The sequence below is a fragment of the Arachis hypogaea genome, chromosome 4 (genome assembly GCF_003086295.3).
Source record: "Arachis hypogaea cultivar Tifrunner chromosome 4, arahy.Tifrunner.gnm2.J5K5, whole genome shotgun sequence".
Lineage (NCBI taxonomy): Eukaryota > Viridiplantae > Streptophyta > Magnoliopsida > Fabales > Fabaceae > Arachis > Arachis hypogaea.
In genome coordinates this window covers 97607250-97631647 of record NC_092039.1, presented here as the reverse complement: position 1 = coordinate 97631647, position 24398 = coordinate 97607250, and the positions used below count along the sequence as shown (strand labels likewise).

The window sequence follows — 24398 nt, the reverse complement described above, 5'->3', positions numbered from 1 at the left end:
AATCTAGACTCGACCGGTCGAACCGAACCAGGACCCAGCCGGTTACTCTAAATGACACCGTTTGTTATTAAAAAAAACCAAAAAAGAAAAAGGATTCTGAATTGAGAAACCATTCTCTCTAGCATGGTTCTAAAAATCGGACCGGACCGGCTAGTCGAACCGATAACCGCTCAAAGAAAAACCACTAAAAAACCGTCAAACCGGTTGGATCGGGCCGGTAACCGGCTGGTACCCCCCCCCCCCCCCCAAACAAAAAAAATCATTCATTCATTTAATCATTTGTAATGGAGATTGGAGAACTCTAGCGAAGGAACCCTAACCCTCCATCGCCGCCGCCGTTCCCAGATCGTCAGCGCCGCCGCCGTACCCAGGTCGTCGAACCCTAACCCAGTAACTCGGCTGGTACTCTTCATCTTCGCTGGCTTCTCGGCCCGGAACCCAGGTTAGTGGCTCGTCTTCATCTTCGGTCTTCTTCTTCAATTTTGTTCCATTTTTCTTCAATTCTTCTTCGGCCTTGGTTTGAACTTTGAAGTTTGGTTCTTTAATTCTTCTTCTTCGGTCTTCCGTCTTGGTTTCCAGTTTGGTATTCCCTTGTATTTGCTGGTGGTTAATGGTGGAAATTTTACAAATTTGCAAATTTGTATGTATGGTTCTGATTGCTTTGTCTTGTATTCACTATACTCTGATTGCTCTGTTAGTCAGTAATACTTACTCTGATGGCTCTGATAGTGTTTTACTGGTTTACCAGTTGCTGATGGCTCCTAATTTGTTTGTTGCAATATTGTTGAATGCTGTAGACTGATGGCTCTTAATTTTTTTTTTTGTTCAAATTTACTGATGGCTTTGTTTGTAGTTGCTGGTTTTGCTGGGTGAAGGTTTAGTGTTTTGGAATGTTTCATAATGTGCTAATGTTTGTAATTGCTGGGTGAAGGTTTAGTGTTTTGTGGTTATTGGTTAATGTTTTGGTTTAGTGTTCTCTCTTTTCCAGATTTCCCTTTTCCCTGTATTTCTGCATGTTGCTGAATTGGTAATTAATGAATTTGCCTTTTTGCTGTAAATTGGGACTTTACTAGGATTTGTTAAATTTGTTGCTGTAACTTGAATTTGTTGCTGAATTTGTTGCTTCCCGGTCACAGAATCAGAACAGAATGCTCAGTCAGTGCTTGATTGATTGGCTTTGCTCACTGATTGTATTTGATGATAACTTTTAAATTTTAAATTTGCACTGCCTATGTTACTGATTCACTGTTCTTTTAGTGCTTTTTGTTGTTGTTAATCATTGTGATGAGCTTTGTTAAAATTTGCATTGCCTATATTACTGAGTGTTCCTTCAGCGCTTTTTGTTGTTGTTAATCATTGTGATAAACTTTGTTAAAATTTCCCCTGCCTATGTGACTGATTCACGGATTCATCCCCTCGTCATTATCATTGGCATGAACTCCGAACCAAAACCCCAACTCTCTGGATAAAATTGTAATAATAGCTGATTGGGACATTTTCTTCTACTTAAGGTATGAATCAGAATGATGAGGCCAAGTTGTGAATACACAAGTCTCAACAGACTATAATATATATTGAGTTTGTGACATTAGAAGGGTGTAATAATAACAATAATGGAGTCATGTTATTTGAATATTGAGGTTTAACATTTAAACTCTCAGCTTGTCAGCCCTGTTTGATTCTTCATCTCAGGTAATTGAATCGAATCAACCAGGCCTTCCTTTTCTTTTTCTTTTAGTTGATTCTTAATTTTTCTAATATATGTAGCTATCTGAATCAAGTGGATCAGATTATGTAGTTTTCTTGATTTGGGATATTTTCGGAGACGCATTAGAAGAGCTATTTTATTATTATGTTTGCTATAATAATATTCACATGTTCTGTATGCTTGTGATTGTTTCGGTGTTTACATTTTCTTTCCAAGTCACTTGTTGTGGCTGTTCTTTGAGTTAAGGCTTTGTATGTGTGTGTGAGAATATGTGATAATGTTGAATGCTGTTGCATCTAATAGGAGTTCTTGGAGTACCCTCATCTTTGGTCCTTTATAATTTATTTATTATTTTATTCTAAAACGGTTTTTCCGGTTGAACAACCGATTGGACCGGTTAGACCAATAAACCAATAACTAAAGCGGTTCAATGACCGGTCCGGTTTTCAGAACCTTGCTTTCTAGTCTCCCCTTTCAAGTTCACTGCAGAGCGGCAGAGGTTGTGCCAAAGCTCTTCCCATTCTTCCTTGAAAACCCTAGCTTTCATCGCGCCGCCGGTGGCCTCACCGTCGCCGCCTGGTTCATCGTGGTTGTTCGCCATTCCTCCTGGTTCATCTTGCTCGAAGGCCCTCCCGTTCGACCAACGCCAACGTCTCCAGGTTCTGCTCTGCCGTCTTCCGTCCGTCGTGTTCATCGCCAGCTCGCCAGCATTCGTGGCCAGCTCCCCGTCGTTCGTCGCCAGCTCACCAGTGTTTGTCGCCAGCTTCCCGTCGTCCGTCGCTCTCCCGCAAATCTCTGGTCACTGCCCTCGCCGAAGGTAATGCCTCGGATGCTCAGTTAGTGTTCACTGCTTCTTGATAAATTTCAATTCTGTTACTGGCTTACTAGCTTGTTCTTGCTTGTTCTAGGTTGGTTAACTCTGTTATATTGATGATAAATTGATGCTGATAAATTGTTACTACCTTGTTCTTGCTTTTCTTTTCTGTTGTTAAATTTTGTTAAAATTTCTTGGTGATAAATTTTGTGCTCATTGCCTCATTCAGTATTTTTTCTGTTGTTAATCATTATGCTGAGATTGTTAAAAATTGGGTTAAAAACTTTGTTAATCTTTGTTAAAGCATGTTAATTTTTGTGTTAAAAATTAGAAATCATGGATAACAACATCATAGTAAAACAAAAAAATGGGTATTGAAATGAACTCGCAAGTTATGGCAGGTTCTTGATATTGATGTTTTGGTTATTGCAAGTACTGTGTAATGGATTGTCCCTGCTTTGTCAAGTTGAGTTTCTATGAACTACTTATAAACCAAAAAACAAAACAAATGCCTCCTAAAGGAATACTTGTAATTTAATCACAAAATATAACAAATTGTGTATTGAAATAAACTCTAATTATCGTCTTAATGATATTTTAGCAACTATGTTTTACTGTTTTAGCCATCAGAAACTAGGTAATTATCATCTCTGTCTGTATTAATACCATTGAATACAGAAAAACACAGAAATGATATGTGATTAATCACTATTATGTCAACTTGAAACTTGAAAGTAACTGTGTGTAAAGTTTGAATATTGTTAGTTTTACTTTATTGGTTAAGAAATCACCGTCTAGAATCTTTGGGATTTCATACTTTAAAACTAAACTTGATTAGCCAAACAAAGTGGCAACAAACACACAAAACATGAGCGTATGTATCCTTTGATAGTACATATTGCCATAAGTTGGTGCTTAATACTCTTACTATATCACAAAGCTCTTAAACTTATAATTGAAGAAGTTAACACTTCATTTTTTGTCTGATCTATGCTCTTAGCTAAAGTAACAATAGATACCTTGTTTTAAACTTATAACCAGAAAAGTTAAGATTTTGGTTGATGATATTTTATGTAGATTTGAATGACATTTTAAAGTTTATGTTAGACTATAATTATGTTCTAGTGTGTTTGTTTATATTTTATTTATTATTTTATTATGAAACGGTTATTCTGGTTGAACCATGGTTGAACCGGTTGGTCCAGTGGACCAGTGACTTGAGCAGTTCGATGACCAGTCCGATTTTCAGAACTTTGTAATTATGTTTTAGTGTGTTTATTTATATTTTATTTTTTATTTTAATACAAAACGGTTGAACTGGTTGAATCAATAAACCAGTGAATCAGTAGTTAGAGCAGTTCAATGACTGGTTCAGTATTCAGAACCTCGAATTTTACTAAATGTTTATTTGTTACTTTTTACTCTCCTACTTTATATAAATAAGAATGTACAAGGCTTTTTTCGAATCTTATATATACTGTGTATCATGCTTTTATTATTTTATGTATTATCTATAAATAATAAATGATGTGTTATAAGAGAGGGTGCTTCTGCTCCCAAACTTAATGTTAAGGCTTACTTAGATGTCTTGAGAATACAGAATGAAGATTAATGTTGATGAAAAATTAAATCATGTGGTCAATATTTGTAGTTAAGAAATGTCATTAATGAATAAGCCTCAGCTAGACCTGTTAGATTCTTTAATTTAATTTGTTTTGTTAAGTAAGTATGTTTTAAAGCACTTTGGATTACTGTTCTAGCTTGATTGTATCAGCAATATATTGGAAAGAGGAAATTACTTTTTGTTCTTGGCTTTATCTTTTCAAAATTCCTTAATTAATTAGGCAAACTAGATGTTATATTATTAGAGTTTGTGGATGTTTAGGGCTTGGTGGGGTCTTAATAAATGAGAAGGCTTATAACATGATGAAGTTTTTATTTACAAATTTTTTCATTTCACATATCCACACTCCATTGACAACGGAGAACTAGTTTCATCTGTTTTGCATAAAAGTTTATGTTATTTTTTGTTCTTTTATTTTTTCTTAAAAATTGTAACAGCTTTGCACTAAAAAATCATAAAAAGGAAAATTTTGACTGACTAATGCAATTTATTTAAATGAATGTGCTTTTATCCTTTTACATTCCTCTATTCCCCTGTTCTCATTGCTATTTCGGGAAGTTGGTTGCAGATGGTTTTCATACATTTGGCATAACATGCACTTGAACAAATGGGATCAAGCAGCTTTCTGTGGAATTTTACCAAAAAGTTTGTCACATTTGGGATCATTACTGTTACTGTATCTGATCGTTATGTAACAGTGGTTCCAGTTCGGGGTGGCTCTATGTCTCCCACACTTAATCCAAAAACCAGCTCTTCTGCAGGAAACTTCTCTGGTAATATTCTTGCCAAAGGGGGTTCATAAGAAACATGGTATTTTGGGATTGCAGATTTTGTTATTTGACCATTTGGTTATGCTGCAGATGATTATGTCTTGGTTGAGAAGTTTTGCGTTGACAAATACAGATTTTCACATGGAGATGTTGTGGTCTTCAGGTAATACATTTGTTTCACTCTTGAATATATGTTTGCATTTATATGCCATATTTTACATTGGTATATGATGTCTAGAGAAGTTAAACAACATAGTTACGGAAAATAACCACCTTGGACCCTGTGATTGTTTGACTTCACAAAGGATTTTTTCTTGGACTAATGTTGCACTTCTGTTCAAGTTATTGGTAGTGACTGGTGAATGATTATGCTATTATATTCAACTACTAAGATAATTCATGTTTTATTAGAATGTAGATTAGATCTTAGTTGCTTATTTTGAAATTCTTAATTGGTGATTTTATTTATTTATTTATTTATTTTTTTAAGACTTTAATTAGTGCATCCCAAACCTTTTGTAGCTCTCCATTGAATCACAAGGAGAGACACATAAAGAGAATAGTTGCATTATCTGGTGAATGGTTTGGTAGTCGTCAGAACTATGATGTGTTGAAGGTTCCAGAAGGACATTGTTGGGTTGAGGGAGATAATGCGGCTTTTAGCATGGATTCAAAGTCATTTGGACCTGTAAGGTTCTCTTATCACTTAGTTTAAGGTGTGGTTACTTATATAATATATTGCAAAACTTGACCAGCCAGGCTTCTATTGCCACAAAAAAAGCAATTTATTATCTGTCAATGTCAATTTTGTTGACATCTTTAAAGATAATAGTGTATATGAGCTTTTTTGTTTAATCTAGTAACCTTATGTTCCATGCGTAATGTATTCAATCAAAGTGCTATCCATTGTGGTTTTACAGCTACAGCTGAGCCATCTTACTGATTTATATTTCACATGAATGCTTGCATACATTAATATATCAGTCGTTTAACAAGACTCCTTTTTTGAGTTTTGTATATTGATTTTCATGTGCATTGATGTTGAGATAGATAATAAGGTACCATGCTGTTAGCCTTGACCGAAAATTTTTATTGATTTGGATTTTCATTGTTGTAGACTTTGTCTGTGTTCTTTTCCTTTTATTTTTGGTCATTATCACACACACACACACAAGGGGGAGAGGGGAAAGGATCGATTCCGAGAATCGAACCAGGGTGTGGTTGCTCACGAGTCAAGTGAGTTGCCATTGCGCCAAGGCCTCAGACCACGCGTCATCAGACCACGCGTCATCTATGGTTGCAACCTTTTAACATCTTGGTAACATGTAAATTGTGTTTGCAGATTCCCTTGGGCCTCATACGAGGAAGGGTGACCCATGTTGTGTGGCCTCCACAAAGAATAGGCGCCATCCAGAGTCCTCCACGAGAAAGATTATCTTCTTTATAGTTGGATCCTGATGATGCTGTTGCCAGGCCTCCTCAGTGCAGAATTTTGTGAGTAGAATCCTTCCTGGAGTATTCTTTTCTCTTCCCTAATGTTGTTTTAATCGGACACAGAAACCATTCTTTGCTCCATTTGTTTCGCTTTGCGGAGGAGAATTACTATAATTCATTTGTTAATTGGATTATAGTATAACCGTTTAACCCTTCAATTTTTTTATATTTATTTTTCCCGGAACCGAGCAATTAATCAAAATAGAAATGAGATGCATGATATGTTGCTCGTTTTTTAGCAGAAGAGATTAAGATGGTAATATTCAAAATTGATACTTCTAGTCTCCTTGTCCAAAATTTTCTCCTTGCTCTCTTTTTAGAGATGATTTGGGACATGTATTTAATTAATTTAATATCAAATACGTGAATAACGTATATTTTAGAACCCTTGTACTTTTAGTTGGTGAACCAAATAGGCAAATGTTGGATTTCCGATTTTCACAACCTTGCTTTTCACATGGTCAGTTAATTTGAAATACATTTTATTTATATTTCTTTGTCTGTTGGAGCAATAAAACCATAATAATAAAAAAAACTTGAATAACCATAATACCCATTGAAAAAATATTTATAAAGTAAGGAGATTGATAGTGATAAACTGGAAAATTAATCACTATGAGAAAATATAGGTAACTAACTCTATATGCAGTTAACTGGTTAATCTAAGAGCTAATTTTTCAAAAAAAAAAAAAGGATTTTAAAATTTTGAAAACCTAGGATTGTGCTAAGAAAATATGCACCTTCCCATTCCAGTTTTTCACACTCCAATTCCTCACACTACGATCTCTCCTTTGAATTTCTTTCGCTGCGATGCTGCACCCTCCCCCTCCAACTCTTCTCATTGTGCCGCCGCGCCTTTCCTGGCAAACTCCTTTCGCCGCACCGGCGCGCCCTCTGCATGCAACTCCTCTCGCGGCGACGCCTTTCAATCCTTCAGCGTCCCTCTTCTCTCCTCCAACAACTTGTATACTATTTATTAGATATATTTAATATTCATCATTTAAATTAAGATTTAGTTAACATGTGTTCTAAAGACACATGATAAGTTTATTATTAGTAAAAAATTTTAAATATTTTCATTCAATGAATGAAAATAAATGTATTAAAAATTTAAATTTTTTATATTTTTAATAAAAAATTTTTAATTTATAAACTTAATATGTCTTAAAACATAAGATAAACAAAATTTTTAAATTAATTCAATAACTATAAATACATTCTCATATTTTTATATAAAAATATCATTCTTTGCAGTGATATTATTCGTGCTATTATTAATAGTACAATTTTGGCGTTGTGTTTTGGCTCCCCATATAGTTATAGGGATTAAGTTATCTTCATCAATTAATTTGTATTTAATTGAAAATTAATAATTTTGCATATGTAAATATGTGTATTATATATATTAATAAGGACTCATAATATTACTACGTGATTATTATATATGGTGCCTTATTATTTTATTATTTGTGTTATATATAAATATTTGATTTTGTTACATGAGGAAATTAGTAATAATATAATACCTATTTATTTTATAAAATTTAACTTTATAATAAATTGATTAAATATTATACTACTAAAATAATATTTTTTTGTAAAAATTAATTTATTTTAAAATATAAAAAATATAGTAATATATAATTTATGCGAATATTAGTCAGCCCAAATAGTATATATTTGACTGAATTACATGCTTATATTTACGGTGACTGGGTGATTAAGAATGAATCAATACTTATTATTTATGCGGATAATAATCGGTCTAAAAAAATTTTTTTGTTTGACCAAATAATAATCATTGAATCTTATATTTATTTTCTATTTAATTATGCAGCTACTAATCGGTCTAAAAGAATGTTAGCATTTGACCAATTAATAGAAAATATATACAATAATAAATAGATATAATTCTCAAATTTTCATGGAAATAATGAGTCAATCTAAAGATAAACTTATTATTTGACAGAATTTTTTTGAGAATATTTAGTAAATCGTACTAAATGAATTTATGTGTACGTAATTTATGCGGGTATAGATTAATACAAAAAAAGTTCTGTATTTAGTCAAATTACATACACATATATGATAATAAATATGTGATAATTATTTAGTTTGATGTGAATAATAAATTTGTCCAAAGTTAATTTCTGTAGAAAAAATACCAATAAATAAATAATATTCTTTTAAATCTTAACTGATTATATAATAATTTAATATAATGGGATTAAATTTAATTATTTAATAGAGCCAAATAAATATTATTTTTATGTATTACTAAAAAATATTTTAAATTATAATAAGAGCACTTGTCCTCACAAGTTATAAGTTTTCAAGTAAATTTGTCCCTAGATTTATATATAATGGTTTTTTATTTATTGTAATAATTGCTGAATAAATTATTATTATATATAAAATTTAAAGTTTAATAAATGATATATTTAAATATAAATAATAACTTAAAATTTTTAATTTCTAGCACATCAAAATTACTTCTGTGTGTTTTTTAATTAAAAGAATTATGATTTAGTCTTATTAAAAATACACATAAGACTTTAATAAGGGAAGATAAAAAAAAACTACATTCTTTTTAGTTTTATGCTCTCAAATCTCAATTAAATCGGCGAATTCAGGCGCATTTTCGTATATTCAGTTATATTTTTTAATAATTTAATACGAATGGTTATGCGAAGGAACCGTGGAAGTTGTAACATTTTCAACCTTGTTTAAGGGTTATATTCTGAATTGAGTCTCTAAGAGTGGCTTGCATAACAAGTTATGTTAGGAGCAATCCGGCGCCTTACACAGAAAAAAGACAGAGAGAAGGGTGACATGACATGTATGCATAGAAACAAGGAACGGCAAACTTTTTATTGATTATCATCATCACTCCCACACGCCCCTTCGATTTCATTTCGCGATTCACATTCACATTCTAATTTCCAATTAACAAAACAAACCCACTCCAAATTTCACTTTCACAGAACCCATTCCAATTCCATTCATCACATTCACAATGCGCTACCATTCTGTCTTCTCTCACTGATATAACTCTCTATCTTCTTCATCTTTTCTCGGTAATCATTCTCTCATTAACATTATTATTCCCAGCATTTTCACCGAATTGGTATTTTCCCATTTACATGGCATTATTTTATTCTATTTTTAATTTGTCGTACGGTTCTTTTTGGCTTTCTGATTTCCTTTTCTGTGTTTGTGATTTTTCCTTTTCCTTCTTTCTATGGCTGTGTTTCAAGTTGATAGATTGGTGTTAAGGTAAGGGAGAAGACATGGGAAGGCTATTTTTGGTTAGTCTTGAAGGGAACTTCTATAGCTGCAAGCACTGCCAAACACATTTTGCCCTTGCTCATGATATCATTTCCAAGGTTTATTTTTAATTGTTTATTGTGTTGTTATTATTTTCCTTTTCTTTTTCCTCTCATACATTTGTGTGATGATATCTTTATGCCTGAATGGCTGAATGTACAATTTGATGATATCTTAATGTCTGGGTTTTTGTTGGAGAATTATGTGATATAATAATGCCTTTTGTGATGATCGTTTAAAATAGTGGGTATATTTGCTTTTGTGATTACTGTGATTACCATTAATTGTGCAAGAGTGTTGCTAAGGCAGCAAAATCGTTGTCTATGGTTGCAAACACAATTTTAACCATCATGCCCCATTACTGGTTGATCATGATGATGGGAATCTGATTAACCCAGAGGGGCCAAATAGAATATAGGATCGACATGAAGTGAGAAATTGATGGAGCTTAAGAGGAATTGTTTCTGGAACACATACATATATGAAGCAGTGGCATTTTTAGATAGGATCGTGTTTGGGTTAAACATGTCGATACTAACTTGTGGACTCTACATGATGTTCAACTATTATTGATATTTTGTTTTGGTTGTTAAATGTATAAGATTTTGAATTTCTGTGTGCTGCTATATTTTTGGTGTCAAGTCATTCATACCTCCATAGTTGTGTTTCACTTTTTCGCATTGACATTCTATTCACTATAATTACGTAATTCCTTGGAAAGGTTTTGGACTAGTTACAAATGTGTATGGGAGCACTAAAGTATGGCTTCCTCATTTTTTTTAAGCCATGTTGTAGGCATTGTGGTTCTGTTATATTCACATTGAGTACCTAGTGTTTCTAAGCAAAAATGTTTCTCATCCTGGTGATTCTCTCAATTCAATGACTATATTTTTTTTTAATTCCTGAGACAGATTGTAATGGGGATAGGCATATAAGTAGTGGTGTAGAATATGCATATACAGGACATGGCATTATCCCAATAAGTAAATAAATCAGAAAGTAAAATGGTCCAGTTTGGAGATGAAGTGTTTGAAAGATTTGTTCAAATAGAATATACGTCTTAACAGACTTAAAAAGATGTTTTTTTTCCTTATCAAATTTTATAATTAAAATTTCATCCAGATTTAAATATGCCCACTTCTGGTTAGCTCTGCGAAGCCATTTATGCCTGATGAATTTGTTTGAGAGATCTAAACATAAATGGGTTGACTTTAGAAATAATCCATGACTTGACGCAATGACATCGTTTGATTCATATAGCCAACTCCACCTAGTGAAACAAGACTTTGTTGTTGTTGTATGGGTTTTATCTCTAAAATTGGATTCAAATGTCATCAATATTGAGTCTGTTGGGCCATATTATCTTGATTGGTTATATACTTATATATGAACAAAGCAACATAAAATGTCCTCACTGGAAACTTGTTGACCACTAAAAGTTGGAAGTTTTCTATTCCTTGATCATGGCACCTGATTGACATCAGGTTGGCTATTTTGACATTGACGTGGTTATGTGTTACTAAATAAATAGAGAATTTTGAGTATGATTACCTTCCCTGTGTTGCATTTTGCATATGCATCTTAATTGTACAGTGCAATCTAAACTAACCCGGTTTTCTTGTTTATTATTTATTTTTTAGTCTTTCCAGTCCAGGCATGGGAAAGCTTATCTCTTTGATAAAGTGTAAGTTTCATTTGACCTTCTCATTACAAAATTAAAATAAGCATCTCTAGTGCCATTGCAGAATTTTTTGATACTGTTGCATAAATATTTAACTAAATTAACAATAAACATCAGAATAAAAATAATAATTGTCAAATATATAGCCTAGTACATATCATGCAATTGAGTAAGTTCACTCTTCTAGGTCTAATACAAATTTTCATATCTATCAACGAGTACATTCCTTTAAAAGTGGTGATTTCACAGAGAATAACTTACACTTCAATGCTTTCAATATCTTGAATGCTTTAGTAATGCACTTGGTACTGGATGAAAAATCATGATGAGTACAAGACTTTGTTGTGTAATAGCATTCAGTAATTGAAATAACTTGTTATTCCATCTTATGACAGTGTAAATGTTACCGTTGGAGAGAAAGAAGAACGAAATCTGATTACTGGAGTGCACACTGTTGTTGACATATTCTGTGTTGCATGTGGATCCATTGTTGGATGGAAATATGTAAGGACCAATTTTTATGGCCTGTTGCTCGCGATTTAGTTGTTTAGATGCTGTTGACATTTGCAAATGCTGTTTATAACATAGACTCATCAGATAACACTACTGCTTTTTGCAAGTTGAAAATCACATTGCCTACTTTTTTCTTTATCTGTTTAGATAACTTATTACTCCTCAAAAAGAACCTTTTAAAACATTCAAAGTAAGTACTTCTATTAGTCATCAGTCAGCATTTAAATATAGAATTACTTATTGATATGTTACTTTCTAGAAGTTTCTTTACGAAGGCTTATATAAGTTATTCTTCAAAATAGACTAACTTTCTATCTCATTTCACTTCAGGAGTCTGCTTGTGAGAAATCTCAACAGTATAAAGAAGGAAAGTTTATCCTTGAAAGGTGACTAGTTAGTTAATCTGCATTTATAGCTTTTATGTTTTATCTTTATATTCAGGGTAAATTTCAATAACCTCTCTTGTGCTTAGGCAGTGTTACAGATAACAACTGCTCTATTCATAGAAGTGTACACTAAACTCCTTGAAATTTGGGTTATATTGACACTTGGCACCCTTATAGTGTATAAAATGTGACACTAACCTCCCTTATAAACATGAGAAGAGGTCAATGTCTGCATGACATATCAAGGGATGCCGGGAGTAGAACCACTTAATTTCAGTGGAGATTAATGTAATTTACCATTTAGTTTATTTGTTTTTCAAACGAGAATAAGTGGCAGTGAGGATCTGGTAATGGTCGGTGGCCAGTATTTTTTAACGAGATTTGCGATTTGTTATTGTGAGTAGGTTTAAGGTGTTGGGACCTGATGGCAGCCTCTACATGGAAGCTCCAGAACCAAATGCTGTTGGAAGTGATGTTGATGATGTTTGATTTGCTCATTTAGGATCTAATCTCATTTTGAAACTGTACATTCTCTATGCTTCTTCCTGTTAAAATATGTTATACTTCAGCTATTAGTATACACTTACAATGCACTAAAGGTTACAATAGTTCCCTTATTACAATGCATTAAAGGTTACAATAGTTCCCTTACCCTTAATTCAAAATCAACTAGGCCAAAATGTTGGAATTGTATGAAACTAGTGAACTATTTATATGATTTGATTAATCAGATTCGGTATAGAAAGTAAGCCTTAGTGCAAACACTAACGATGTTTTTCCCTTGAAAAGCCAAAGCTTGAAGTTTCCAATTTTGTTGTAATGCATTTATCAAAGAAAAATATTTGAAATATGTTAGCACAAGCTTTATATTATATTCGGTTTTGCTAAGACACCAACTTATTTTTAACAAAATATTAGCCAACAAAGTAGTGAATGAGCAAGATTAAGAGAAAGAAAAGGAAAGGATGTTGGTTGTCAATCTTTTTCCGTATTCTATAGTCTCTGGTTTTCATGGAGAGGTAATTTTAATGTCCTGGATTGCTACTATAAATGCTAGTTAATATTAAATAATCACTGTTGGATTACAACAAAAACTAGTAGTAATTTTGTAGATTGACAGCAGAGAGAGGATGCAGAAGAAAGTTGTGGTTTATCATTTCCATTTCAAACACAAAACTTGTTCATCACTAGTTGTCTTTTGTCCTTACACCAAACAATTATGATGACGATTTTTCCCTTTTCCTCTAATGATTTTCTTGGAGAAAATATACGCTTCTAGCGTATTACGATAGTTAGAATTGAGCTCTACATAGTTCATCCATCTTCCTTATTTGTGACATAATGCAAAGCACAGAAGATAAACCCAACGCCAGAAAAAGAATAAAAACGAAACATTGGTTGACAGGACCAAGAGCCATTCTCCCTCCAAGAATGTCCGTAGGTAGTTTCTTTTTAGCATGATGACATGGCCATGTGCAAATAAACAGGGGCACATTTTGTATTTTTGTCATTTTAAGCCGGGGCATATTCAATAAAAATAAATATACAGTTAACATTACAGATTACATCAAATTTAATTTTGATGTTCTGATAGTGTAAATTATTTTACATGTATATTTAATTACATAATGACACATCAGTAAAATAATTATATTTTACATTGCAAAAAATACTCTACAACCAAGTGATTTACTCAACCAAGTCCAACTAAGTTGTATAACAGTTTATCGTATTCACACGCACTTCTTCTTCTTGTTCTGTACACTGCTGCTTCGTCTTCTTTTTCTTCTTCTTCCTGTTCTGTACACCGTTACTTCGTCTTCTTCTTTTTCTCTTTTTTTTTTTCATCTTTCTCTTTCATTATCATCGTTGTTGTCACTACCGCCGTTGTCGCCACCTCCTCCTCTTCCTCCTCCTTCCTTTTCCTCCTCCTCCATCATCATTATGTTAGAGAGTAAAATAAAAAGAATTATGAAAAATAAAATAAGAAAAAGATAAAGAAAAAAAGATGAAAAAGAAGAAGTAAGAGCAGAAGATAAGGAGGAGGAAGAGAAAGAGTTTTGAATTATGCATAATTTATCAGAAAAATAACACCAAAATTTCTTAACAATAACATATATATATCTTAGTTTTGACACCGAAGTTTCGATATCTCTTTAAATAAATTTCAATGTTATTTTTATTTCTAGCAAGAATTTAATTCAATAAGTGTGAATCTATTTTCATTCAACTAAATAAGATTATAATACATGTTTATTTAACTCTAATATGAGAAGCAATACTCCTAAAAGATGTAAAAGCAAAAGAAAAGAAAAAAAAGAAGAATAAGAAGCAAAAAAAAAAAAATACAGCATTAAAAAAGAAATTTCTGTGTTTTGTAATAAAAGTTCAATGTTAAAATTATAAAATTTCGGTACTATTTTTGTTTATGGCAATAATTCAATCAAATAAGTGCAATTCAAAAAATTTTTGTCACAGTAAAAAAAATTTCAATTTTATTTTCTGATAAATTTTACATAACTTTAAATTCTTCATCTTCTTCTTCTTTGTTATCATCATCATATTTTTTTGTTTTAATTTCTCATAATTCTTTTGTTTTACCTTTATAACAAGAATAAAAATAAGAAAAAGAGAAAAAAAATCAAACAAAGAAAAAGACATACATAATGCTGCAAAAATCACCAAGAGAAGGAAGAAAAAAAGAATACAACAATAACAAAGCAATAAAAGAATGACGATAATAAGAAAATATATAAAGAAGAAGAAGCACGGAGGAGAAGAAGAAGAGCGCAAAAAAAAAGAAGAACGTGAGGAAGAAATGCGGGATATGAAAAGGTAGCGTGTTTACACGTGCTAATAATAAAGTTGGTTTTTGTTGAGTTTGAACCAATTTGGTTGGATTTAGTTATTAAAAAGACTTGAATGCATAACATTACTATTTATATTGATAGCATAAATAGTCATTTAAAAGAACGGATACGATTCATTGGACGATGTGTAAAAAATACACTTTCTCGATGATTAAAATTAAACTCAATTATATTTATCTTTTCTTTTTTTTTTCTTAATACATTCATTTTATGTAAATACAATATCCTAACTTTTGGTTCCAATAACATGTAAATGAAATTTCAATCTTTAGTTTATATATATGATAAATCTCTAACGGTTTAATTTCTTCTGGTTTTAGACTCCTAAAGAATTAAAACTCAACTATATATTTGTTGTAGCAAAGAAATGGAAAAGGATCAAAACTCAAACTATAAAAAGTTACAAAATTTAGATAAAAAAAGAAAAAATTATGGAACTTTTAAGTATAATACAACTATCAAGACAAAACTTACATAATTACATGGAGCCCTTTTTCTTCTTCTTTATAATATAGTGCTTTAATAGATTGTTTTTCATACACTTTTATATTGTTCTATTTGGCAGTTTATTCTTTACAGGTGTTGGTCATATATTTTGGCTTGGGTTCTTTCATAAACTTTAATGTGCGATTGAGGTTTTGGCGTCGTATCTGAATTTTAAATTTGACTGAGACTCAGTAGTAAATAAAAACTTTTGAAAAATATTGTGTGCAAATAAAGATGGCAATGAGTAAAGTAGGATAGAGTTTAGGTTCAATTCTAATTCTACTCGTGGGTTAATTTTTTCAATGAAACTATTTAAGCCTATTTTATTCGCGGATTTATAAAATGTCAACCTTAATCCTACACGGCCTCAATATAAAATCTAATAAATTAATAAATAATTAACTAATAAATTAATTATGAGTTAAAGAAATTAAGAAATAAATTTTATAATAAGTAAAAGTATTTAAAATACGAATTTAAACACTAATTTTAAATATTTTTTGCCCGAAATTAGGCCAACATGTTAAACTGATTGAACCGGACCCAAGGCTCAACATATATAAGCTAAAATCAGCCACTCCTTCCCCTTTCTTCTTTATGATTCACGCTGAGTTGAAGAAGGAACGGAAGAACCTAACTTCCATTTTCCAATTCAATCTTCTTTTGTCCATAATTTTTAATTCGGAGCTCCAATCGTCGCACTGTTTGCGGCCATGCATTCGTCTCGCTGAGCTCTTCAATTTTATTTGAACAAAGCAGTAAGGCACTTTATTTTTCTTATCCAATTCTCTCTTCCATTCTGTTTTCGCATTTTAGTTATGGGTATTGAGAGATTTTCATGATTTTAATTGTTTAGGTGTAATCTAGTATTGGATAATCATTAGGTTTCATCCCAATCTTCCATGGATAAGGTAAGAAAACTCTAACTCTTGTGAATTAGTGAAGTAGTAAACCCTAGTATTGATTATGATGAAATTGTATGAAATTAGATTGAATACATGTGAATTGAAGTCAAATTGGTGTACTTGAGCGCTTGAATTGGAGCCTTGGTGGTTAGGACTATTAAAAACTCGAAGGCTTGTGGAAAAGAGGTTTTCGGTAGTGTTTGAACTTGGGGAGAAACCAGCCAAAATATGGTTTCGATTTCTTATAGTTAATATATAATGCTGTGTGAACACAGGTCAGTAACCTTTAAAATAGATTTGAATTATATGAATTGGTTAATTTATGAACGAAAATTGTTAAATTTGGTGTTGAATGTGTAACTTATGAAGTTAGTGGTTTTTGTAAGTAAAATTGTTAATTGAAGTTGATAAAGTAAAATTAGATGTGATGAATAATAATTGTGATGTTATTGAATGATGATGAATTTGATTTTTAATGATGATTGATGGAAAATTTTGGTTGGGATTTGAATGGTGGATTGAATTGGTTTGAAAGTGAGAGTTTAGACTTGGGTTTAAATGGGTTGATAATTTGAAAATGATACTTGTTAGGTGTTGAAGGATTGAATTTGGTATGGTTGTGCTGATATTGATTTGGTTGTGAATAATTTTGGTTTGAATTATGAGTTTTGGAAAACTAGAGGGTTTGTAATTTTTGGTAAAAACCAATTTTTGACCAACTTTGATGGGTCATAACTTGGCTTCCGGACTTCTAAATTTGGTGAAACTTATTTTAAATAAAAATTAGATTCGTGAAGTTTATAACTTTCAAAGAACAGACTGAAAATTTTTTTTAACGAAAACGTTATGCGCGTTTGCAGTTTGGTGAAAAAAACTAATTTTTTTAGCTTAACAGCTTTTTGGAACAAACCCATGTTCATGCGTATGCGGAGGCCATGCGTACATGAGAAACTGGCTCTGTCCAGCACTCATGCATATGCAGAGGGCATGCGTATGCGAAAAGGGCAAGTTTTGAACTCTCGCATATGCGGCATATGGCTTGCGTATGTGAGCAAACCTTCCGCCATGAATGGTCGCGTACGCGGAGGTGTCTCGCGTACGCGACTATGAAAAATTTAACAATACATGCGTATGCAGAAGGCATGCATACGCATGACATGCATCTTGTTTTGCAGAAAATGTATTTATGTGTTTTAAAACATTTTTCTAGCATTCTAAACCTCTGTAAACACTATTTAAGATTTTTCTAGCTAGTGATTAGGCTTTGGGATGAGCGAGAGAGTATTGAGTGAAATAAAAATAATATTTTTTGTTATGAATTTAGAACCGATGACTTAGGACTATAGAGTATTGTGGGTGGATTAGCTAGAATGTTTTGTGGAATGTATTTGGTGGATTAAAGAAGACATATCGGAGTATAGTGGAGATAAGTTTAAAGAAGCATATTTTGGTTATGAAAATATATTTTGATTATAAAAAACTAATTTGGGCATGATTATTTCATCTTGAGAACTCTTTCTCGAAAGTGCGACCCCAGTGAGATGGTGGAAGGTCAGGATCCCCTTCTTTGCTCTTCCTGGTATTGTAAAATCGCCTCCAGCGAGATGGTGGGGGTTTAGGATCCCCTCTTTTTGAGTGTGTGACCCAATTGCACTCTACAGGGAGAGGGACGCGGGGCTTGTGTTGAGAGAAGCTGGGCGTGGGTGTCAAGAAGGAAGGCACGTCGGGCTTGTGACTTTGGCCGTTAGGCGTGCAAGATCACATGAGGGGGATGCCGCCATGCCGGACTTGCTTGTGCAGCTATTGGGTGTCCATGTTGGGATGAGGACGACTGCCATACGTTTTTGTTTGAATGCTTGGGCATTCAGTTTGGGTCCAGTTGAACTATCCTTGAATCGTATATGTGTTTTCTTGTCAAAAAGCTTCAATTCTTGCTTATTTTGAGAAAAAAACTCTTGAAAACACAAAAACACTAACCGAACTCCAAATACTTGATTATTTATAAAATTCCATTAGAAAACATAAGAATTTTGATTAAAACCTAAAAAAAACAAATGAAAAAGAACTCTAAAAAATTACTTAAGATGACGTATCCTCAGAAGTGGTCGTAAGGTGGTCGCAAAACTCTCGTATAATAACCTAACTGAACTCAATACTGAAAAATTAGAAAGGTTGTCAAATACCTGGCCATCTATAAACCTAACAAGCCTTTTGTAGCTTAAGATCCGTAGTTCATCTACCCAACTTTTATCTTGAAGAGTCCGAATAAAAACTGACACTAGTTGACCATGCTTCTTAATAAAAAAAGAAAATAACATAAAAAAGTGTTCTTTACCTCATTTTGAATTCATAATTCAAAATGGAGTAACCCGACCATCCCCTTCTCCCTCTCCCCTCTCTTTCCCCCCCCCCCCCAACCCAAAAGAGAAACTAACTAAATAAAATGAACCACTCATATCAATTAATCAATGGAATATATGAGTTAAAATTGTATAAAAATTTACGCGTGCTCCTTATACGACAATAACAATTTCTTATGTATACACAAGACAACAGTCACTGAAACCGATTCAACAATTAACAAAACTCCTGCATATTCATATTTATATTCATAAACTAATTTAGAAAACCAATTCAACATATGAATTCAACCACTACAATATTTATTTTTAATCAGCTTATGAACCAATCAACAATAAAATTCATATCAATAACATCAAGGAATCAATCTTGAAAAAAAAAAAACATAAATTATCACCTATTATTCTAGAGGCAGAATGTGGACGACGAGCAGCACTTCAAGTAGCAAGGGAGGGACGGAAGCGCGGCGCGGCGAGACGCGAGCAATGAAGCACACCAGGCGTTGGGTGCAGTGATGGCAGATGAGCAGAATACGAAGCAGAAGGTGATGAGTACGCGAGGGACAACGAGCACGCAATGGACGCCGAGCGGAGGAGACATAGTGAGATAGGACCGTGCAATGGATCTTGTGGGAGCTTAACAAAGAACTTAGGGATAGGGCTGTGTGAGTGTGGGACAAAATGACAGTTTTTTTGGAATTTTCGAAATATGGAGATGTTCTCAATTAGGTCTCCTACTCTAATGGTGAGAATATTTATTTTTTTAATAGAATATTCTGTTATTTCAAATATTTTTTTCACGGTAGGGACTAAATTGAAAAAAATTATATAGTATAGAAATTCAATTAAAAAAAGTATAGATACTTAATTAAAAATTCGATAAAACTATAAAAATTTGTAGAATAATCAAACTTTTTTTTTTACTTTAAATTATTGATTTTTAAGCATTTGTCTAGAAAATATATAAAAAAATATACTTGACAAAATCACTAAAATGAGAAAATAAAAAAATTTCATTTCCATAATTGGACTGTTCATTTAAGGAAAATAAAAGAAGGAAAATTCATCGATTTATTATGGGTGGGTGTAACCGGGGCCTGGCGGTGTTGATGTGGGTGGGGGGTCAGGGGCGCTATGGTGGATCAGCAGTTAAGCCACCAATCATAAATGCTAAATATTTTGTTCCCAAAGTTTAATCGCCCTCAGAAGTGGGACCCGCACGAATCAGATAGGAGCGTCTTTCCTCCAATCCAAATTTTGAACCGCACGATACACGAGGCCCCATCATCTCTCACTTAATTACAGCCGTTCGATTTTACCCTTTCCTACATCTCGAGGAATCCAACAGCCCACGTTTCATGTTTGAGTGTTTGACTCATCACCCTTTTGGAAATATGCCAATGCCAATTGCTAACTCCTAATTGCACCTCTGCCTTTAAATTTCATTATCAAACATTAACTATGGAAATTGAATGATTCTATTTTATGTTTGTTTGATAATCAAATTAAATTAATGGATGCAATTTGTTTACTCAAATTTTGTTTGGCCATTTCATTGGTTGGTGCTGCATGTGATGTTGTGCAGGTGTATGAATGCTGAGAATGTTTTTCTACATTTAATAATGTAAGAATAATATGGCTGATTTGTTTTTCAATTTCTTTTTCATGTACTACCAATTAAATTAGAATTTTTTTATGAAAAGAATTAAATTAGAGTATTTCTAACAATACTGTTTAAAAAAATTTACAAATGGAAATTATTTAAGTTTTCAATTTAATTCCTCAACTAATATCTTTAAAGTATTAATTAATTAAATAAACCAATTTAGTAATTAATTTCTTAAGTTTTTTAGGTTTAATTTAGATTACTTGTTAATGATTTTATTAATATAAAACTTAACAATTGTTAAATTCTTTGAACATTTTAATGTTCATTTTCTTAACAGATTTTTTTTTTAATTTTGCCAAGGAGTGCTTAAAGAATTAACTATTAAGTCACCTATGTTAGAAAATATTACTATTTTTATACTATATATATATTTAATCGGATAGATTGAATAATTTCCAATCTTAAGCATTAGATAATATATTCTCACACACCACACATTTATACACATATTTAAATGTTCTATCTATTTTTTGGCCACCATCAAGATTCAAATTTAGGTGCTAACATATTAAGAAACACCATATATAACCGCTCAATCAAAATCTCAATTGCATAAATATTTTAACATCTTAATAAATTAACTAAATCCTTATAAGAAAAAAAGATAATGGACCATATGGTGCTCCCATTTTCACCTTTTTTGATCATGGTGAATTGGCAAATCCGAGCACCTAAAAAGGGAATAGAGCTATTAAATCTAGTACTATATGCATTCGAGTTTGAGAGTTACATGGTCAAAAGTGGAAGAATATGATGGGTGATTTGCGTCATGATTGAGCTCATTTGAAATTTATACCGTAAATGCAAACAGGGACAAGAAATAAATGCGATGTAGAGTTTCATACCAAAAGCGTGACCGAGGCTTTTTATATGCATTATTTCCATATCATTATTATTTTTAGGCATAATTTTGTGTTGCAATTCAAAGTTCTTTAAATAGTTATCTTATTCAAAGTTTGAACTTGGATATTTATTTTTCTTTTCTAGATATGTCCTATCTACCATCACAAAGAATTCTTGAAGGTGAGAATTCTAGATATGTCCTATCTACCTCAATATATTAAGAATTTTGAACATTTCAAGTACCTTATATTTCATATTATTTAGGATATCATACTATCTTTTCAAGTATCCATATCTCTATTAATTAATTTACAGTATTGTGTACTAAATAAACATTTAAGGTGAGAGGAGTAAAAGGTAAATTCAGCCTAAATACTTAAATTATGAGGAGTGCTAGGGGTCAGTAATATTTGTGATTTGTTGTTATCAAGTAGTTATTAATGATGTTTTTAATGGTGTGAGATTTTATTCAATGGTGTGGGATTACTCACTTTTCTTTTGATGATTACATACTGACCAAAATTTAATAAAGTTGCTGGCCTTAGACTTTTCCTTTTATATATATATATATATATATAGAGAGAGAGAGAGAGAGAGAGATAGAGATAGATAGATATAGAGAGATAAAAACTATAAAAAAATTATATATACACAAAAATTAACTATTAAATTAATTATTATGTATTTTTATATAAATATATATAGTTTAATTTATTTTTAATATATATATTTAAGGTAAAATACTTAGATCATCCAATTGCATGCAAAAATTACTAACATCACCCAAAGCAAGAAATGATTAGTGGATCACCCAAAGATTTTTTCTATGTAAATCGAATTAGGTAGAATAGATTTATTAGGACAGCTTTAACTATATATAGTTCGAATGGTTAAGTAGATTTAGCACACGATTTTGAAACCCATATTAATTTGAATTAGGCTGATTTGAATTAGTCCATAGTTTTGTGTCCATAGTAGTTCAAAATAGGTGGTTTCGATTTACCCAATAATATATCTAACCAATCTAATTCAATTTATATAAGACCCTCTACTCACACTAAATCTAATTCACCTATTTCGATTTACATAGAGCCTGATTCTATATAATTTGAATCTACTTCATTCGAATTACATTTTACCAACCCATACCCCACCAAACCCAGAGAAAGCAATGCTGCCTAGCATAATGGAAGACGACCCGACTCAGATTTACCGCTTAGATGAAATCGCACATATCGTTGGTAGTGTGCACGCTGATATTAGTACAATGAAACGTTTTATTTTATGTAAGAAAAATCCTATGTGTTAGTTTTGATTAAATCGATTAGATCTTATTTATCAACATGATTAAAAGGTGTAAACTTGTAGTAGTAGTTAGAGGTTTGATTTAGTGGTCACAATGTGTTAGAAGTCATTTACTGATATTAAACTGTTTAGAAGGTGAATATTATAATTAATAGAATCTGTAAATCTCGACGAGGGATAATATAATTAGCTAGAAAGATAGTAGAGTGTTAAAGTATACTAATAAAAAATAGATGTTAGATAAGGGATTCTAAGAATTTAATAGAAGTATATGGTTAAAGTAAAAAGACAATTAAAAAAATCCGTTTTAAATAAGTTATTTTTTTGTAAAATTTTGGGATTATAAGAGTATTTTTTTGATGTCATGCAGTCCATTGCTGCATCTCGAGTATGAGGAGGCAGACGGTATGCCGTTAAATGATAGGATCATGCCATATGTCCAGATAGCTCGGCTGGCCCATCTCATGAGGCTTAATGATCACTGGTTCAAGTTGGATGAGCCGTTAGTCATTGAATTTGTGAGAGATGGTGTCCAAAGACTCATACTTTTCATCTGCCGTTCGGTGAGTGCACAGTTACGTTACAGAATGTGGCCTATCAGCTAGGGCTCCCAATCGACGGTCACTATGTCAGTGGATGTTTGACAGACTTTGAGACATACATCGAGGGAGGACGGCCGGTGTGGGCGAGGTTTCAGGAGTTGTTAGGTGTGATGCCGCCACCTGACTACATCGACAAGTTCATTGTGAAGTGCACTTGGATGCAGCAGACCTTCAGTCACCTTCCAGAGGGGGTAGGCAAGGAAACAGTCCGGAGGTACACTAGAGTGTACATTATGATGCTACTATCAACGCAGATCTTCGACAACAAGTCCGGTACTCGTATGCATATCAGGTGGCTTTCATACATGGTGAGGTTAGAGGACATGGACAGTTATAGTTGAAAATTTACCGCTCTGTATTGGTTATACAGGTGCCTATGCCGTGTAGCCATCAAGAATGCTATTAAGTTGGTAGGACCTTTAAAGCTCCTCCAATTAGAACCTCCTCATTTAGAGACCACATCTACAAGCTTTGTCAACAGCTCAGGGGGTACTTACCTCCGAAAATTACCGATGACAATGGAACAACACTTCCAAATCTTCATCACTGCCTATGACAAACGAATCATACTTCACATCATCCCGCAAAATCAAGATCAGAATTCTGTAAAATAACTTCTCCACCCGTTTCAAGCTTTGTAGACCTAGTTTTTGGATTATATTATCCTTAAACTCGGTGAAACTCGTCGAAACTCTAATGAAAATGCTAAGCGGATCCTTATCCGTAAACTAAATTTTAGAACGCATTTTTTTTCTTAATCGACTCTCTATAGTGCACCAAAACAAAAAATCTCTTATCACTAGCCATTGTGAGGCTCACTATGATGGAGAATTCACATTCCACAACTATTTATACACATTTGCTCCCTTCTAAATCGAATTACTCTGCCTCCATTTAAATATGTTGCTAAAACAATAGCAAATCTACTTGAACTAATTCGATTTATGTGTTTTGATCTCTAACAAGATAAATCGGAATAGCCTAATTCAATTTACTTGGAGTCAAACCACCCATGCATAAATCTGACTAGTCTATTTTGAT

General features: G+C 32.6%; 2 protein-coding genes across 6 annotated transcripts; both read left to right on the top strand.

The window, feature by feature from the left end:
• Nucleotides 1–247: 247 nt before the first annotated feature.
• LOC112797012 (uncharacterized) lies at nucleotides 248–6691 on the top strand. 5 transcript variants are annotated; one of them, XM_025839735.3, is made up of 6 exons: nucleotides 248–442; nucleotides 2159–2525; nucleotides 4715–4919; nucleotides 5007–5079; nucleotides 5439–5604; nucleotides 6259–6691. In XM_025839735.3, exons 3-6 carry the CDS (start codon nucleotides 4754–4756, stop codon nucleotides 6361–6363), a joined length of 510 nt encoding a protein of 169 aa, XP_025695520.1. In that variant the 5' UTR covers nucleotides 248–442; nucleotides 2159–2525; nucleotides 4715–4753; the 3' UTR covers nucleotides 6364–6691. The 5 variants fall into 5 exon arrangements, with proteins under 5 accessions (XP_025695520.1, XP_025695524.1, XP_025695523.1 ...); XM_025839739.3 differs by having other exon boundaries at nucleotides 255–442; nucleotides 5439–5632; XM_025839736.3 differs by having other exon boundaries at nucleotides 279–442; nucleotides 2110–2525.
• A 2983-nt stretch (nucleotides 6692–9674) lies between these two features.
• LOC112797011 (protein yippee-like) lies at nucleotides 9675–13082 on the top strand. The gene is made up of 5 exons (XM_025839734.3): nucleotides 9675–9796; nucleotides 11378–11421; nucleotides 11814–11922; nucleotides 12262–12317; nucleotides 12722–13082. The coding sequence occupies exons 1-5, from the start codon at nucleotides 9701–9703 to the stop codon at nucleotides 12804–12806; spliced, it is 390 nt and encodes a 129-aa protein (XP_025695519.1). The 5' UTR covers nucleotides 9675–9700; the 3' UTR covers nucleotides 12807–13082.
• Nucleotides 13083–24398: the final 11316 nt, after the last annotated feature.

Excerpts from the sequence above, each read along its gene's own strand:
- LOC112797011 (XM_025839734.3), top strand. The coding sequence starts at position 9,701 with ATGGGAAGGCTATTTTTGGTTAGTCTTGAAGGGAACTTCTATAGCTGC. Across the intron at positions 9,797-11,377 it reads CTCATGATATCATTTCCAAG|TCTTTCCAGTCCAGGCATGG; the intron begins GTTTATTTTTAA and ends TTTATTTTTTAG. Across the intron at positions 12,318-12,721 it reads GGAAAGTTTATCCTTGAAAG|GTTTAAGGTGTTGGGACCTG; the intron begins GTGACTAGTTAG and ends TATTGTGAGTAG.
- LOC112797012 (XM_025839735.3), top strand. The coding sequence starts at position 4,754 with ATGGGATCAAGCAGCTTTCTGTGGAATTTTACCAAAAAGTTTGTCACA. Across the intron at positions 4,920-5,006 it reads TTCTGCAGGAAACTTCTCTG|ATGATTATGTCTTGGTTGAG; the intron begins GTAATATTCTTG and ends GTTATGCTGCAG. Across the intron at positions 5,605-6,258 it reads ATTCAAAGTCATTTGGACCT|ATTCCCTTGGGCCTCATACG; the intron begins GTAAGGTTCTCT and ends TTGTGTTTGCAG.